This window comes from Pelophylax lessonae, assembly GCF_965119305.1.
Source record: "Pelophylax lessonae genome assembly, chromosome: 4".
Taxonomy (NCBI): domain Eukaryota; kingdom Metazoa; phylum Chordata; class Amphibia; order Anura; family Ranidae; genus Pelophylax; species Pelophylax lessonae.
In genome coordinates this window covers 536,757,967-536,776,622 of record NC_138771.1, presented here as the reverse complement: position 1 = coordinate 536,776,622, position 18,656 = coordinate 536,757,967, and the positions used below count along the sequence as shown (strand labels likewise).

Below are 18,656 nucleotides of genomic sequence, written 5' to 3'. Positions count from 1 at the left end.
ACTCCTCAATGAGGAGGTTCATGAGAGCCGCCGAACAGTGTTCCAGGGCTTGTTCCCACTTAAGTTTAAACGAGGGGGTGAGATCTTCAAGTATAGGAAACACTTGGGGCCTCAAACCAAATGGGCTAATGTTTTCCCTAATATGTTCCTGGAAAGATCTAATATTCCAGAAAAGTGTCGATTTCCTCTCCAAAAGCTTGGAGAGTTGGAAAAAGAGGGAGGTAAGTTCCGTCTCTACAAATTCCTTGTGTTCAAATTCATGTTCATATTGTTGCATTAAGCTATTCCACTCATCCCCAATGAAACCTGATAGCGTGGTATCATGTGTCATTGTGGAAATCGGTGATTGGTCAAAAAATTGATAAATAGATTGTCTATAGGTTTGTAAAAAAATGTTACAAACCTATAGACAATCTATCTATTTATCAATTTTTTGACCAATCACCGATTTCCACAATGACACATGATACCACGCTATCAGGTTTCATTGGGGATGAGTGGAATAGCTTAATGCAACAATATGAACATGAATTTGAACACAAGGAATTTGTAGAGACGGAACTTACCTCCCTCTTTTTCCAACTCTCTAAGCTTTTGGAGAGGAAATCAACACTTTTCTGGAATATTAGATCTTTCCAGGAACATATTAGGGAAAACATTAGCCCATTTGGTTTGAGGCACCAAGTGTTTCCTATACTTGAAGATCTCATCCCCTCGTTTAAACTTAAGTGGGAACAAGCCCTGCAACACTGTTCGGCGGCTCTCATGAACCTCCTCATTGAGGAGTATACTCTGCGAGCAACAAAATTGGATACCTTCATAGCTTCTACATGTGAGAGGCTAAAAAAACTTAAAACCCATACCACCTTCCCTCATCGGGAGTCTAAACTTAAGGAGCAACTGGATATCTTTAATAAGAATACTCTAACAAAGAAACAGAAAATCTTAAACAAAGACAGAAATGTTTTTCAACAGGGAAAGGCCTATCATTGGATAACCAGTAGGACCAATGCTAGACTCTCCCCCAAAGATACCAATACACAACTCAATCAAAACATTTCAAAACAACCACCATTTCCCAAACCTCACAAAACACTAGTAGAGCGTACTAAACGCCCTTACCATAATGACTCCGGTCTGGATCATAAATCCAAAAAATCTAATGCTAAACCCCAACAACAAGAAGGCCTATCCCTCTTTCCACCATCCACTGAACTTCCACCGCCTGATACACTCACACCCCATTCCTCACTAGCCCCTACACAACCCAACTCCACTACACTGCCTACACACCATTCTTCCATCACTAACCTTCAAGACCAATCTTTTTTAGATCTTGTTCACCTATGTGCCCTCCAACTCACACCCACGCCACTACCCCACCCTCCCCCTCCCACATAAATCCTCCTCTTCACTCCACCACACAAGACTCATTAGATTTTTCTATCATTAATCTATCTAAATATGAGTTGTCACAAGCGGAATTGTCCGTATTGCAAAAAGGTCTCAATTTCTGTCCTACATCCAATATCAACAAGTTTGAAATCATTAAAGATATCCATCTGTTCGCGCGCAAACTCAAATTTTAAACACATATACCATAAAGATAATAAAAAAACAACAGACAAACACGACCCAATCTTAGACACCTTAATCTCTCTCCTTGAGGAGAATGAAGATCTTATAGATCGAGTGGACCTTACCTCTCTCCTGGCTGGTATCCCTTCCGAACCTGTAGAGCAACCAACTGTAGGCACTGATCTCCGTAAGAAATCGGATGCCTACCTGCAAATCCAAAATGCAAATATTAATGCGTTTTTGAAGGTCGTGTCCAACGACATTGAAAAATTAAACACGCGCCCTACTTCTCAACCAAACATTTCCCAAACACAGAGAGAGGCAATTAACAAATTAGCCACAAACAAACAGATCACCATTAAACAGGCAGATAAGGGTGGCAACATCGTAATAATGGACAATACCCAGTACATACGAATGTGTAACAACATTCTTAAAAACTCCAATTGGTATAGACGTATAACATCAGACATAGTTTTAAAATACAATCTGGAGTTCTACCATTTGGTAGACACTGCTTATTTAAATAACGTCTTTCCAAAACATACCTGGGAGTTTATACGTACCCAGTTTCCCATCACCCCGACATTCTATGGGTTGCCCAAAGTGCACAAAAGCACTATTGATCCACCTGCTAGACCCATCATTTCGGGCCGAGGGTCCATAACCGATAACGCAAGTAAACTTGTGGATGCCTATCTTCAACCCTTGGTCCACAGGTTGCCTTCATTTATCAAAGATACAATTCAATTTTTGAACAAAATTGAGGATATGTGGATTCCCCCTACTGCCTCCTTAGTGACCATTGATGTAGAGGCCCTCTACAGTTCTATCCCCCACTCCAGAGGCATTGCGGCCATAAAACATTCCATATCTGGTCTAGGTCAACTGGACGCATATGGGGAATTCATCATAGACCCTTTACAACATATCCTTACACATAATGTGTTCACGTTCAACGGCTCCCACTACCTCCAGGTGCAGGGAGTAGCGATGGGTACATGTTGTGCCCCATCCTACGCCAACCTGTACCTGGGGGAGTGGGAGCAATCGTTTTTGGACGATGACACATTATCGATGTATACTGACCATATCAACTTCTGGGGCAGATACATCGATGACGTTTTTCTAATTTGGGATGGCCCATTGGAGACACTTAATGCATGTTTGGATCGCATGAACAAGAATGAGTTCAATCTCTCATTCACTATGAATACCGATACACATCGTATTACATTTTTAGATGTTGAAATCATTAAAAGTGAAAATGGGGTTCTACACAGCAACTTATATCGTAAACCTACTGCAGGGAACACGATTTTGCATGGATCAAGTTTCCATCCTACAGCTCTTCTCCGGTCTATCCCAGTGAGTCAGTATCTGAGGCTCCGACGCAACTGCTCGGATTTTCAGTCATTCCGAGCGGCTGCCGACGAGCTCCAGATGCGACTTTTACGTCGAGGCTATTCCAAAAAATCACTCAAATATGCCTGTCAAAGGGCGGCATCTAGTGATAGGAAACAACTTCTTGCACCGTCCACTACCAAAACTTCAGATATTAAAGAGACACTTAGGATTATTACTCCGTTCATGCAACAACATCACCAAGTTAGACGAATAGTATCCAAGCACTGGCATCTTCTATTGTCAGACCCTGTGCTTGGCCAATATGTGTCAGAATCACCCAACTTTACTTTCAAACGTGCCCCCGCAATTAGGGATAAGATAGTCCACAGCGAATTTGCTGACAGTTCCTCCACCACCTGCTGCAAATACAAAGGGACTTTTATGTGTAGCAGCTGCAATTATTGTGGCTACATGTTCACACAGAGAGGTCCCTTGCTGCCCAATGGAACCATCCTGAAGGCCAAACATTTTGCCAACTGCCGCACCATCGGCGTAGTCTACCTCCTACTTTGTAGTTGCAAATGCTTCTACATTGGTAAAACTAGGGATGCACCGAAATGAAAATTCTGGGCCGAAACCGAAACCGAAAATGCAGGATGCCCTTGGCCGAAAACCGAAACCGAAACCGAAAATGACTTTTTCCCCCAAATAATTTTAAATTAGATAGAACAGGGGCATACACCAAAAACAGGCAGCGACGTACACCTGTCGCTGCCACCCTGTCACAGTATATGTACTGTGATGGGTTGGCAAGAGGTTAATTTAATTACCAATGGTATTTGTATTATGCAGCATGAGGGGGTTAATGTATTGCCACTTATGGTCACTGATGCATTAGTGACCGACCAGTGGCAGTTAATTAACCCCTTTGTGCTGCATTAGTGCAACCAGTATCAGTGTTAATTAACACTGGCTGCACTGATACTGGTTGCACTAATGCAGTACAAAAGGGGTTAATTTTTTTTTTTTTATGCAAGATTTATTTTTATGTTCCTATAGAACACAGAATTGCATAAACTTAAATGAAACATTATGTATACATACAAAGTAAAAAAGTAAATTTGCTGCTTCAGGGTAATTAACCTTCAAATAAAGTACATGTCTTAAAAACTGACATTATTTCAAACATTAGAATAAACTTAATTACAAACAGCAAAGTAATTGAACTGTGTTTGGAATAATTTGGTGTTTGTTAATGCCATTTCTGCACTGCTTCTTTTCAGTTCAAAGACAGGGAGCTTTTGGCAGATACTGGTCAAGATAGCCCAAGAGTTTTAACAACTTAGTTTCACTGGTTGTCATGTGGACGCTTTGCTAGAGAAAAAAAAAAAAAGGATGGCTCAGATTTCATTCATGAGGCTTGGATCGTGTACGTAGCTGCTTGCTGTTCTGCATATTTCCCGCCCACATCTCCCTCTCTGTCCTGCACATACGCCGAGATAGGAGAGTGGGCGGCCCCGGGCAGACAGAAAAACTGGGGTGGGAGGGGGAGGAGGACGAGCTGTGTGTGTGCCTATCTCCTCTCCTGTCCGTGTCTGGGAGGGGGGGAGTACTGCTCGCTGCTGGGCTGTGTGAGAGACGAGGTGTCACAGACGCTGCGCTCTGCTGCAGCCACAGCTTCTAATTGAACAGACTGATTCTCCTATCCTACGGACGGGAGAATCAGGGACTTTTCAAACCTGCGCTGCGGCCATTAATTTCGGCATTTTAACCCATTTTCGGCCGAAATGAGATAGGCCCATTTTCGGCCGAAAATTTCGGTGGCCGAAATTTCGGTGCATCCCTAGGTAAAACCAAACAGGAATTTTGGCGTAGAGCCTATCACCATATCCTTAGCATGAGGAAGGTCGATCCGGACCTCCCTCTTGGTAGACACGTAGCTGCGGTCCATCTTGGCAAAATGCCCAAGATCAAATTCTTGATCCTGGACCGTATTCATCCTGGCCCAAGGGGAGGGGACTGGAACAAAGTCCTCCTCCAACTTGAGCAAAAATGGATCTACCATCTTAAGGCCACAGAACCTCCAGGGTTAAATGGCACTATCTCTTATAAACCATTCCTTGAGGGCTTCAATTCTGGGGGCATGGAAATTTAGATTTCATGTTCCAGTTACCTATCAACAGCTTTTCATGTCATATCTCCATAACTATTGGCAAGTCTACTTTCTCTCTGTATGTCTTTTCCACCTGGGCTATCTTTTAATTATATTTGGCATATACATGCACTGTGACTTTCCTATGGGTTGATATCTAATTTCTTATTTTTTATATTGAGTACCTCATATCATTATTGTATAATGTATTAATGTACTATTGTTGTATCATGACATTTCTTTCTGCCTGTTTGGTGCCTGTTCTTTGCAAAAATAATCTTATTGCATTCCACTCTATATGTTTTGCATTCCCCCATTGTTTCCTCCGTTCATTGTGGAATCTGTGTTTGTAATGACAAAGCACCTGAATGGTTAACCTTCCGGCATATTGTGGATCTTCATTTCAAGTAATTCTTTTCATCAGCCAGGAGTACATTATGTACATAATAACACAACCATTATATTTATGACTTTTGTGTTTTATTATCCTCCACCATTAAATTTTGTCCTTTCTAGCTGTCCATCCCGGCATGGGTGAGACACACATCGCTTCTCACGATGTGTTAGTCTGGTCTTCATCCATCTTTGCTGCACCTTCCGGTCCGGCTCAGACTAAACAGGAAGCCGGAGTGTACTCCTACACTTCCGGTTTTGTCCCCCGTGTCGGTGGAGCGCAGATGCCGGTCCCGCCCACACCACGTCACGCTGTCAGCGTATCACGTGGGTTGGGGGCGGTCTCGGCACCGGCGCTCCAGGAAGTCCTACTTGGATGCCAGCTGACACCTCTCAGCTGTAATCATTGAGCATTCAAATGGTTGCCTCTCCTCACGGTCAGCCAGCGCATTTGTCTGCTGGCTGCTGTGTGGAGAGGACGCTCATCTAAGTTTATCCCATTTTAAAGGTACTGTTACTGGTTTATATCTTTTCTTATTCTATGGTCCTTTATATATTTTTACCCCAATCTTGGATTTCCTTATGGACCTTTCTGCAATTATTTTTGCATATTTTAAAAAAACATCCCATTCAAGTAATATCCATCCCATTTACCAGCAACTATTTGCCTTTTTTAGATCGGCTATATCCTGCTTCCCTGGGGATACTTTATACCATCTGGGATTGCTCCTGGCTCCTCCTCCTTTAGGACTTCAGATGTTCAGCTAATATTAGGGCACCCTCTCAATTCCACCAATTAAGATGCTTATGGATTGATGATAAGTGCAATTCACTCTGCCACATATATTGCCGGACGGATCTATACCTTCAGTTGTTTTTAATCATTGTGCATACCATGTAAGCTCAACACTGACTCAAAACTCTGTAAGTACTCACAATCTACTTATTATGTTTTGCGAAATGCAAGAATATTGTACAATATTTAATCTTCTACAAAATATGGGTCTCATACCTCTATTTTTATATTATTAGAGTACCGCTTTGAGAAACAACCCCTGAAGAAGGAGCAAATAATGTTTATGGCTTCGAAACATGTTGGGTATCCATCTTAGCGTTATGAGTTTTTTTGTCTTGCTGCTTATTGTCTGCACATGTTATTTTATCTCCCCTATTGTACTGTATATTTAATAACATTTAATCTTTCATACCATTATATATTTTCTAATATCTATGTGCCTTTAAAGTCCCACTCAGGGGAACCATTTCTTCTTGTACTTAACTAGGGATGTGGCACCTCCTATTAACCTAGGTCCTCAGCACCCCTTGCGCATCTAAAAAATCTTTGCCAGAACCAAAGATCCCACCAAGGAACTAGGTCCTTACTCCTGACTAGGCAAAAAAAAAAAGAAAAAAAAGGAGTGACTATAACAGAGAGGACTGCACATGGGTGTAGCCAAAAGCTTTTTCTGCCTAGTGTCCTACTCCTGTAGGGGGCAGTATAACCCAATGGTCAAGAATGACAGGAGCTGTGTCCATCAATGAACGAAAGAGAAATGCATATTTAAATCACGTGTGACTGCAACACAATAGTGTACTTACAGATACATTAACCGACTAATCATGCCTAGGACAGATTTATGCGATTATATTAAGACCACATCTGTTTTAGATGTTATAATATGAACAATACTCTATATTACTCTAGTGGGGTGCAGGTTACCTGATCCTCGTATCTAGAAGCTCTTTGATCATTGCCACCACTTCATCATCCTCTTCTGTTGCAGCTTTAGGAAGAAACATACACAAGGGTTGTAACGTTTGAGAGTAGACATGTATAATTCCAATCAATACAGTTGCTACCAGCTAAAAACCCATAATGGTTTTCGAAGGCACATGTAGGAATCCTGAATTATTTATATTTGTTAACTGGGAAAAGGTTGCCACCATCCCGTCAAATTATATATAATATATATATATTACAGTGCCTTGCGAAAGTATTCGGCCCCCTTGAACTTTGCGACCTTTTGCCACATTTCAGGCTTCAAACATAAAAGATATAAAACTGTAATTTTTTGTGAAGAATCAACAAGTGGGACACAATCATGAAGTGGAACTAAATTTATTGGATATTTATTGGATATTTTAAACTTTGTTAACAAATAAAAAACTGAAAAATTGGGCGTGCAAAATTATTCAGCCCCTTTACTTTCAGTGCAGCAAACTCTCTCCAGAAGTTCAGTGAGGATCTCTGAATGATCCAATGTTGACCTAAATGACTAATGATGATAAATAGAATCCACCTGTGTGTAATCAAGTCTCCGTATAAATGCACCTGCACTGTGATAGTCTCAGAGGTCCGTTTAAAGCGCAGAGAGCATCATGAAGAACAAGGAACACACCAGGCAGGTCCGAGATACTGTTGTGGAGAAGTTTAAAGCCGGATTTGGATACAAAAAGATTTCCCAAGCTTTAAACATCCCAAGGAGCACTGTGCAAGCGATAATATTAAAATGGAAGGAGTATTAGACCACTGCAAATCTATGAAGACCTGGCCGTCCCTCTAAACTTTCAGCTCATACAAGAAGAAGACTGATCAGAGATGCAGCCAAGAGGCCCATTATCACTCTGGATGAACTGCAGAGATCTACAGCTAAGGTGGGAGACTCTGTCCATAGGACAACAATCAGTCGTATACTGCACAAATCTGGCCTTTATGGAAGAGTGGCAAGAAGAAAGCCATTTCTTAAAGATATCCATAAAAAGTGTTGTTTAAAGTTTGCCACAAGCCACCTGGGAGACACACCAAACATGTGGAAGGTGCTCTGGTCAGATGAAACCAAAATCGAACTTTTTGGCAACAATGCAAAACGTTATGTTTGGCGTAAAAGCAACACAGCTCATCACCCTGAACACACCATCCCCACTGTCAAACATGGTGGTGGCAGCATCATGGTTTGGGCCTGCTTTTCTTCAGCAGGGACAGGGAAGATGGTTAAAATTGATGGGAAGATGGATGGAGCCAAATACAGGACCATTCTGGAAGAAAACCTGATGGAGTCTGCTGGAGTCTGCAAAAGACCTGAGACTGGGACGGAGATTTGTCTTCCAACAAGACAATGATCCAAAACAAAGCAAAATCTACAATGGAATGGTTCACAAATAAACATATCCAGGTGTTAGAATGGCCAAGTCAAAGTCCAGACCTGAATCCAATCGAGAATCTGTGGAAAGAACTGAAAACTGCTGTTCACAAACGCTCTCCATCCAACCTCACTGAGCTCGAGCTGTTTTGCAAGGAGATGTATATTAAAAAAGAATAGCGCGCAAATGCAAAAGAAATAACTACCAAATCTGAAGACAATCCATAAATAAAAATGGGGGTTTGGTCCCACCATATGGCCATGTCTTCAGATTTGGTAGTTATTTCTTTTGCATTTGCGCGCTATTCTTTTTTAATATACATGTCTTTTGGTTCATAGCTGCAGCAGCTTTAGAAATACATGGGCATGCCTTCCCAAATTTTTTGCCTGTTTATTATGTATTCGGTCTGACCAGACTATCGAGGTTGAGCAACCCTCCCCACCCCCCCACACACACCTGTACTCAATCAGTGTCCACCATCAAGTGGATATAGGAGGAGTCCCCTGTAGTGCATTTGCACATCCTTCCCAGCAAGGAGTATTATCTCCAAGGGTTAGAAAGGCTGGATTCATCTCTTTTTCATGGATAGTGTAGGACCCACTGATAATGGGGTACTTTGACGCAGTAGTGGGCTTGAGCACGATATGGCCATATGGTGGGACCAAACCCCCATTTTTATTTATGGATTGTCTTCAGATTTGGTAGTTATTTCTTTTGCATTTGCGCGCTATTCTTTTTTAATATACATGTCTTTTGGTTCATAGCTGCAGCAGCTTTAGAAATACATGGGCATGCTCCCCCAAATTTTTTGCCTGTTTTGCAAGGAGGAATGGGCAAAAATTTCAGTCTCTCGATGTGCAATACTGATAGAAACATACCCCAAGCGACTTACAGCTGTAATCACAGCAAAAGGTGGCGCTACAAAGTATTAACTTAAGGGGGCTGAATAATTTTGCACGCCCAATTTTTCAGTTTTTTATTTGTTAAAAAAGTTTGAAATATCCAATAAATTCCGTTTTACTTCATGATTGTGTCCCACTTGTTGTTGATTCTTCACAAAAAATTACAGTTTTATATCTTTATGTTTGAAGCCTGAAATGTGGCAAAAGGTCGAAATGTTCAAGGGGGCCGACTACTTTCGCAAGGCACTGCATATTATAAATATATACATATTCATACACACACACACACTTAGTATCTCACAAAAGTGAGTACACCCCTCACATTTTTGTAAGTATTTTAATATATCTTTTCATGTGACAACACTGAAGAAATGACACTTTGCTACAATGTAAAGTAGTGAGTGTACAGCTTGTATAACATTGTGAATTTGCTGTACCCTCAAAATAACTCAACACACAGCCATTAATATCTAAACCGCTGGCAACAAAAGTGAGTACACCCCTAAGTGGAAATATCCTAATTAGGCCCAATTAGCCCTTTTCCCTTCCCGACGTCATGTGATTCCTTAGTGTTACAAGGTCTCAGTTGTGAATGGGGAGCAGGTGTGTTAAATTTGGTGTTATCACTCCTCATTCTCTCATGTTGGTCACTGGAAGTTCAACATGGCACCTCATGGCAAAGAACTCTCTAAGGATCTGGGAAAAAAAAAAAATGTTGCTCTTTATAAAGATGGCCTAGGCTATAAGAAGATTGCCAAGACCATGAAACTGAGCTGCAGCATGGTGGCCAAGACCATACAGCAGTTTTAACAGGACAGGTTCCACTCAGAACTGGCCTCGCCCTGGTCGACCAAAGAAGTTGAGTGCACGTGCTCAGCGTCATATCCAGAGTTTGTCTTTGGAAAATAGGACGTACGAGTGCTGCAATCATTGCCGCAGAGGGTCAAGGGGTGGGGGGGGTCAGCCTGTCAGTGCTTAGACAATACGCTGCACACTGCATCAAATTGGTCTGCATGGCTGTTGTCCGAGAAGGAAGACTCTTCTAAAGATGATGAACAAGAAAACCTGCAAACAGTTTGCTGTAGACAAGCAGACTAAGGACATGGATTACTGGAACCATGTCCTGTGGTCTGCTGAGACCAAGATAAACTTATTTGGTTCAGATGGTGTCAAGTGTGTGTGGCAGCAACCGGGTGAGGAGTACAAAGACAAGTGTGTCTTGCCTACAGTCAAGCATGGTGGTGGGAGTGTCATTTTCTGGGGCTGCATTAGTGCTGCCGCCACTGGGCAGCTACAGTTCATTGAGGGAAACATGAATGCCAACATGTACTGTGACATACTGAAGCAGAGCATGATCCCCTCCCTTTGGAAACTGGGCCGCAGGATAGTATTCCAAAATGAGAATGACCCCAAACACACCTTCAAGATGACCACTGCCTTGCTAAAGAAGCTGAGGGTAAAGGTGATGTACTGGCCAAGCATGTCTCCAGACCTAAACCCTATTGAGCCTCTGTGGGGCATCCTCAAATGGAAAGTGGAGGAGCGCAAGGTATCGAACATCCACCAGCCTTGTGATGTCATCATGGAGGAGTGGAAGAGGACTCCAGTGGCAACCGGTGAAACTCTGGTGAACTCCATGCCCAGGAGGGTTTAGGCAGTGCTGGAAAATAATGGTGGCCACACAAATTATTAACACTTTGGGCCCAATTTGGACATTTCAACTCAGGGATGTACTCACTTTTATTGCCAGCGGTTTAGACATTAATGGCTGTGTGTCGAGTTATTTTGAGGGGACAGCAAATTTACACGGTTATACAAGCTGTACACATTACTTTACATTTTAGCAAAGTGTCATTTCTTCAATGTTGTCACATAAAAAGATATAATATAATATTTACAAAAATGTGAGGGGTGCACTCACTTTTGTGAGATACTGTATATATACACACATACAGTGGGGTGAACAAGTATTTGATACACTGTCGATTTTGCAGGTTTTCCTACTTACAAAGCATGTAGAGGTCTGTAATTTTTATCATAGGTACTCTTCAACTGTGAGAGACGGAATCTAAAACAAAATTCCAGAAATTCACACATTGTATGATTTTTAAGTAATTCATTTTCATTTTATTGCATGACATAAGTATTTGATACATCAGGAAAGCAGAACTTAATATTTGGTACAGAAAACTTTGTTTGCAATTACAGAGATCATACGTTTCCTGTAGTTCTTGACCAGGTTTGCACACACTGCAGCAGGGATTTTGGCCCACTCCTCTGTACAGAGCTTCTCCAGATCCTTCAGGTTTTGGGGCTGTCGCTGGGCAATACGAGCTTTCAGCTCCCTCCAAAGATTTTCTATTGGGTTCAGGTCTGGAGACTGGCTAGGCCACTGCAGGACCTTGAGATGCTTCTTACGGAGCCACTCCTTAGTTGCCCTGGCTGTGTGTTTCAGGTCGTCGTCATGCTGGAAGACCAAGCCATGACCCATCTTCAATGCGCTTACTGAGGGAAGGAGGTTGCGTGCCATGATCTCGCAATACATGGCCCCCATCCATCCTCCCCTCAATACGGTGCAGTCGTCCTGTCCACTTTGCATAAAAGCATCCCCAAAATATGAGGTTTCCACCTCCATACTTCACGGTTGGGATGGTGTTCTTGGGGGTTGTATTCATCCTCCTCCTTCCTCCAAACACGATGAGTGGAGTTAAACCAAAAAGCTCTATTTTTGTCCCATTAGACAACATGACCTTCTCCCATTCCTCCTCTGGTTAATCCAGATGGTCATTGGCAAACTTCAGACGGGCCTGGACATGCGCTGGCTTGAGCAGGGGAACCTTGCGTGGGCTGCAGGAATTTAATCCATGACGGCGTAGTGTGTTAATGGTTTTCTTTGAGACTGTGGTCCCAGCTCTCTTCAGGTCATTGACCAGGTCCTGACATGTAGTTCTGGGCCGATCCCTCACCTTCCTCATGATCATTGATGTCCCATGAGGTGAGATCTTGCATGGAGCCCCAGACCGAGGGAGATTGACCGTCACCTTGAACTTCTTCCACTTTCTAATAATTGCGCCAACAGTTGTTGCCTTCTCACCAAGCTGCTTGTCTATTGTCCTGTAGCCCATCCCAGCCTTGTGCAGGTCTACAATTTTATACCGGATGTCCTTACAAAGCTCACTGGTCTTGGCCAATGTGGAGCGGTTGGAGTCTGTTTGATTGAGTGTGTGGACAGGTGTCTTTTATAAAGGCAACAAGTTCAAACAGGTGCAGTTAATACAGGTAATGAGTGGAGAACAGGAGGGCTTCTTAAAGAAAAAAAGAACAGGACTGTGAGAGCCAGAATTCTTACTAGTTGGTAGGTGATTAAAATACTTATGTCATGCAATAAAATGCAAATTCATTATTTTTTAAAAAATCATACAAATGTGATTTTCTGTATTTGTGTTTTAGATTGAGGTTCCCACAGCTGAAGAGTACCTATAATAAAAATTACAGACCTCTACATACTTTGTAAATAGGAAAACCTTATGTGTGTGCCTCCTACTGTACTTGTGCTTTGGGGTGCTATTCTAAATTCATGGTGAAACAGTGTAAGGCACAACAAAAAAAATAATCTGACCATGTGTTACCACAATGCAATATAGTGTTAAGTAAGTTCACCTTTGCAAAAAATAAATAATAAATACAAAATAAAAAAATACTAGGAGCCCCACACGGCCAGGTTTGTTTTAAAAACTCTGACAGTGAGTTTGAGAAGATCCCTGGTTCGCTGTCACTAGAGGCGGCGGGTCGGGGAATACCTGCAGCATTGGAAACATGTTACATGTTCCACCCTTAAAAGTGAGTGGAACATGTAACATGTTCCCAAAGGTGAACTCAAGTCTTTAAGCGAGCCCAATCTTTTTTTGGGGCCACATGAGGACCCTTTTTCCTTTTGTGTACTCGTCAGCCAGTTCACAAATTTATCTCGAAATTGGCCCTGGAGGATTTTATAGGCCATTAAAACCTAAACTTCATAACATAACCTGAAGTTAAGATTCGATTAATTAAAAAAAATAAAAAAAATAAATAAATAAATTAAAATGTTTTTTTTTTTTTTTTTCCCCAAAAAACTTCATAACGCCTTGTTGAACTCCAAATTACTTATTTTGCAGTCAGCTGAATAAAAGGTTACATAATGGCTGGTAGCTCACCATTTTTTAAAATTATAATATGATATATTATATATAGATAAATAAACATGATCCGGCATCCCCAGAGTAACCAGTCTTGCATATCATTATTTAGTAAAGTAAACATAAAACCTATTTGAATGGCGTTTACTATAGTTTGATAAAGTACTGTGTATCATGAACTGCTGCCTTTTTAAAAATAAAATTCAGGTTTTCTTTACAGCCACTTTCTACCTACATATAAACACTCTGATGGTTGCACGCCGTTTTTCAGGGTGGGTGTCCTGATGGTGACAATAGTGAACCATGACTATATATGCCTGTTAAATGGCTACATGTAGTCTTTACCAGCAGCTCATATGACAGGGTGACAATGTAGGAGTAAAACTGGGAGACAAGGTCTGTGGGTTGCCATCCTTTTACTTAAACTAAGACCTTCATGGCAGGATTTTGAGATATTTTTAAAACTAAAGTTAGAATTCAGCTTTAAGAAGTAATAGAGATGCCTTTAAAATATTTTTGTTCAATATGGTTGGTGGATCCAAACCTGGTAAAAACAACTACAGGAGCAGACAGAAAAAGAGGATGACCCCCCCCCCCAGTGGGACTTTAAAGGTCTTCCAAGGGTAATACACTGCTATTAAGCAATGAAAAAAGGAGCACACAGAGAACCACAAGCAACAAAAATTTAAGGAAGGCTGCACATCTCCTGCTGGGATTAGTCAATAAAATAACCTATTTTTCCTTTTCCAGAGAACACTTTAGGGTCTCTTGCAGCTGCTACAAAACATACAATACTACAGCAATGTCAAGTACTGAATAAAAAGTCAAGCAGTCAGTTAAGTAAGCATACCTGTCTCACTGCGAGGAGCATCCTCTGTCACTATAGGTAAGCCAGAAGAGAAGAAGTCCATTATGGTTGCATATATGTCAGGCTTTATAATGTTCCAGTCTATCTCTTCACTTTCCTGTTATTAGAGATTCAAGAATTATTTAATAAGAGTAAAATCATTAATAAAATGAATAATCCAACCCCCCCAACATCACTGTCCTTACCTTTGTGATCGTAATGAAATCTGGCCCAAGGAAGACGCTTTTCACACCTTCGACTCTAAAAAGATGTCTGCATACAAAAGGATCAGTGTATGAAATACTTCTCTTCTATGACTTAGGTTACAAGCAACATGCCTGGAATCCAAGCAATCAAGCATTTGTAATATTCAAAAGGTGAACTCCAGGATAAACAAATATTTTCTTTTATACAAAGAACCATGTACGGTACACATTCTTACTTAAATCTTGGTGTCCTTCGTGTATTTCCTCCAGGTCTATGCAGTAATCCTGCATTAAACAACTCCTGCACTTTGCCTCTGTGCAGAATCTTCCTGTCATAAAGACCAGTCACTGCTGCTTTTACTCCTTGTGCAGAGTGACTGGTCTTGTGTCCACCCCCTTCTGTAGTTTTTTGCAGGCAGCCTATATTGGATGGAACTGCTGTGTCCCTCCCACAGCTCTGCTCTTTGCACAGGCTATGTACAGCAACGTGCTGATATCACCGCTACTCCCATGAGATAATATCTGACTTTACAAAGGCATATGGTGCACACAAAGTGGATTTATAATCTCTGAACCTATAGGGAAATGTGTAAATTAAATTATTTGCCATCCAAGTTAGGCTTTAGGCATGGTTTGTATACAGCCTGGCCACCTAATATAACCAATTTGCAAGATTAGCAAAACTTCAACCCTTTCAGTGAAAGAAACATAAGCCATCTACAGACATCCACGGTCATAATGCAAAAATATAGAGCATGATGTCATTTCCGCCTGTCATTTCTGGTGCGTGGATCCCTGCCGGATGGCAAAAGAAGGCAAGTGAGAGCCATCTTACATGTCATTTGGTATGAGATTCATATTTAATGCTGGCACCAATGCATTTTTAATGTAAGTGTGCATTTTAGAGTGGGTTTTTAAATTGTTAGAAAAGAGGGCCTTGATAGTAAATACTATGTCACCATACATTGGTTTATTTTGTGTGTTATACAGTTGTTGTAGGACAAGAATGAATATTGTTATTAATTTTTGGTGGTTATATCCAATCCTTATAAATATTAGTAAGTGTCACTATTACTATCACAGCGCCACATCTTTCAATCTTTCAATAAAATTTTATTAAGCAGAGGGGTTTTGTAGGGATTTCCTATCACTTCCTGTTTTGGCTATGGGTCAGGAAGTGAAGGGAAATCTCTGCAGTGGATAACCTGATGGGGGTTATAACTCACTCTTACTCGATAAAAAATTTAAAACAATGTTTTGCCGTTAGTGACATTTTAAGAACAAACACACACACACACACACACACATTATATATATATATATATATATATTTTATATTTCTAGTGATCATGGCACAATATTCAAGCAACAGGGCATGTGCATAGGAAGAGGAAAGAAAAGGATTCCTTTGGGAGGAAAACAGTGATTGGCCAATGAAAAATCCACCCGGGGCAAGCAATTCCCCTCCCAAGAAGGCTCCAGCATGGGATGTCTAATGTGATATGTAGTGCCTGCGGACATTTGCATTATGTAGGCACCTCTACTTTTTTATGGTCCCTCTAGTTTCTATGGTGTTCAATAGGTTTGAACTAGAGAAAGAATGCAGTTAGCATTATCCAATGGAAGCTTTTGAAGAAAAGCGTATCTTCACCAAATATTTTGGTTTACTAATAAATGTAAGCTCCATGCCGCCTTCTAGTTCTTCTGCATTGTAATGTGTTGTAATATGCTACACAAACAGTTGGTGCTTTATAAAACCTGTATAATAATATTAATAATAATAATAGAAGACGTTTTATGGGTTAGCTTGGGGATATGGTCATATGCAAAGAACAAAGATCACAATTTTATTCTGTGAAATTGCTTTACTTTTGCTAGGAATCACAACACAGGGTACAAAGCAATCAAGACCATAAGAAAGAAATCTACCTAATAAGTTAGAGTGTAGACACAGAGAAGCTGACAGGTACATCAGCATTAACAGAGTAAAGGAGAAAATCAGAGACCTTTGACTCCAGAGATCAATAACGCAAAGTTAATAATTTTTGTCTCAGATTTCCACCCGTCTCCCAAACAAAAAAATTATTATTGACCTAATTTAGCTGTAACTAGCAATGTCTGTGTATACTGCTTGGAATATTCCCCTATGGATCAGAGCAGTGCCAAGCTGGCTCATATTTTGATGAAGCGGTTAGTCTTTTCTCTTGCAATCAATATAACAGCCCATTGCCTGGTCCCTGAACAGCACTCCTCATACACTTGACAGACCAGCACCTCAATTCTATATCAATAAGTCCACTGCTGTCTTAGCATATTACTACATATATTAGTACTAACCTAGCAAGAGGGGAGCAGTAAGCAGTGGCTGGGGTTGGGAAATCCATAGTTCTTGCGTCTAGAACTGCTCTTCCAGGGATGAACTTCACACTGTTGGGGTTTGGGGTATCCTGTGTCTGGATAAACATACATCGTGCTGGAGAGAGATTGAATACAGATTAAAAAACATAACTTCTACTATAAATGCGCATGCAGCATTTGGTAACATCACACAATAATCAATGCTACTACAGAAAAATCATTTAATGCCTTCAAGGAAACAGTGCAATAATTGTGAAGTCAGAAAGGCTCTCAATTTAAAGTGATTGTAAAGGTTTTTAAAAATAAATAAATAAACATATTATACCTGCCTGCTCTGTGCAAAAGAATTGCACAGAGTGGCCCCGAACCTCCTCTAACGGGATCCCCCGCTGGTGCTCCTGGCTCCTCCTCTTTTTGGTGTGCCACCACATGAAGCTGCTTCCTACTGTGGCACACCTGCGGGCTCAATCCTGAGCTCTGCTGCTTGCATCAATAGACACAGACAGCACCGACTGGCCCTGCCCCCTGCTCCTTCGTCACAGGATTTGACTGACAGCAGCAGGAGCCAAAGGCTCCCGCTGCCTCAGCAAAGCCTGTGATAGCTGCTACATATAGGCACAACAATGGATCGAGTGAGGGCTCAAGTAAATATAAGGAGGGGTGAGGGGGTAATATTATTACCTTAACATTTTTTACCTTAGTGCAGGCCACTTCTCACTACATTGAGCAAGCTTTTCAGAGTGCCTCGGAGTTAAATGGCAGTTTTGGTCAGTCATTCTGCATTACCTATTTGAAGTCTGCAGTAGAGCTAAATTGGAGGTATAATTAGATGCTCTCAGGTTGTACATAATTAAAGTGACAATAGACTCCAGTTAAAAAAAAAAAAAAATCCTATCCAACTTTTCAAGTATGTATTCCGAATTCAAAAAAGTACCTTCTTTGGCTCTCAACTACCTTTTATTCCAGTTTGTTCTTCGTGGTCCCACTGTATGTAGGAACATAGCCATGTTCTCTTGATTGCTCCCTAAATAGACTAGAGACTATGAACTGTGGGATTTGCGCTGTGCATAGAGCAGTGCACATAACCACGACTCTGCTTGTTCCAAACAAAGTGGGGGGGGGGGGGGGGGATCATGAAAGTAAGAAGAGAGAAATGAAAAAGAGGGAGGGAAGAGGGTTATCATCATACGCCTGACCTGAAGCTACTCTCTATACCAGGGTTCTTCAAACTATGGCCCTCCAGTTGTTCAGGAACTACAATTCCCATCATGTCTGGGCATGTCAGAGTTTTACAATGCCTCATGGGATGTGTAGTTCCACAACAGCTGGAAGGCCGCAGTTTGAGGATCCCTGCTCTATACTGACGATTCAACTTGTGTTATTGCAAATGTTCTAATCTAGTAGGATGGACACTGTATCATTGCAGGTGTTTAGAAAATGGGTGCACATATCACATGAAGGATAGGGGAAATGGCTAGTGCTGTGCTGTAACTCCCCCACATAGGAACACCCATAAATTGGGCTTTAGCCTGGGGTGGAGCACAAGCCAGCATAAAC

The 18,656-nt window shown here is 41.3% G+C and overlaps 1 protein-coding gene across 1 annotated transcript in view; it reads right to left on the bottom strand.

Moving 5' to 3' along the window:
• NFU1 (NFU1 iron-sulfur cluster scaffold) overlaps positions 1–18,656 on the bottom strand; it is a 75,886-nt gene that overhangs the window by 46,395 nt on the left and 10,835 nt on the right. The window contains exons 3-6 of the mRNA XM_082254894.1: positions 17,079–17,214; positions 14,742–14,808; positions 14,539–14,653; positions 7,191–7,254 (exon numbers count right to left, since the gene is read on the bottom strand). Of these exons, the coding sequence (XP_082111020.1) occupies positions 7,191–7,254; positions 14,539–14,653; positions 14,742–14,808; positions 17,079–17,214 (382 nt within the window). The remainder of the gene's footprint in view (positions 1–7,190; positions 7,255–14,538; positions 14,654–14,741; positions 14,809–17,078; positions 17,215–18,656) is intronic.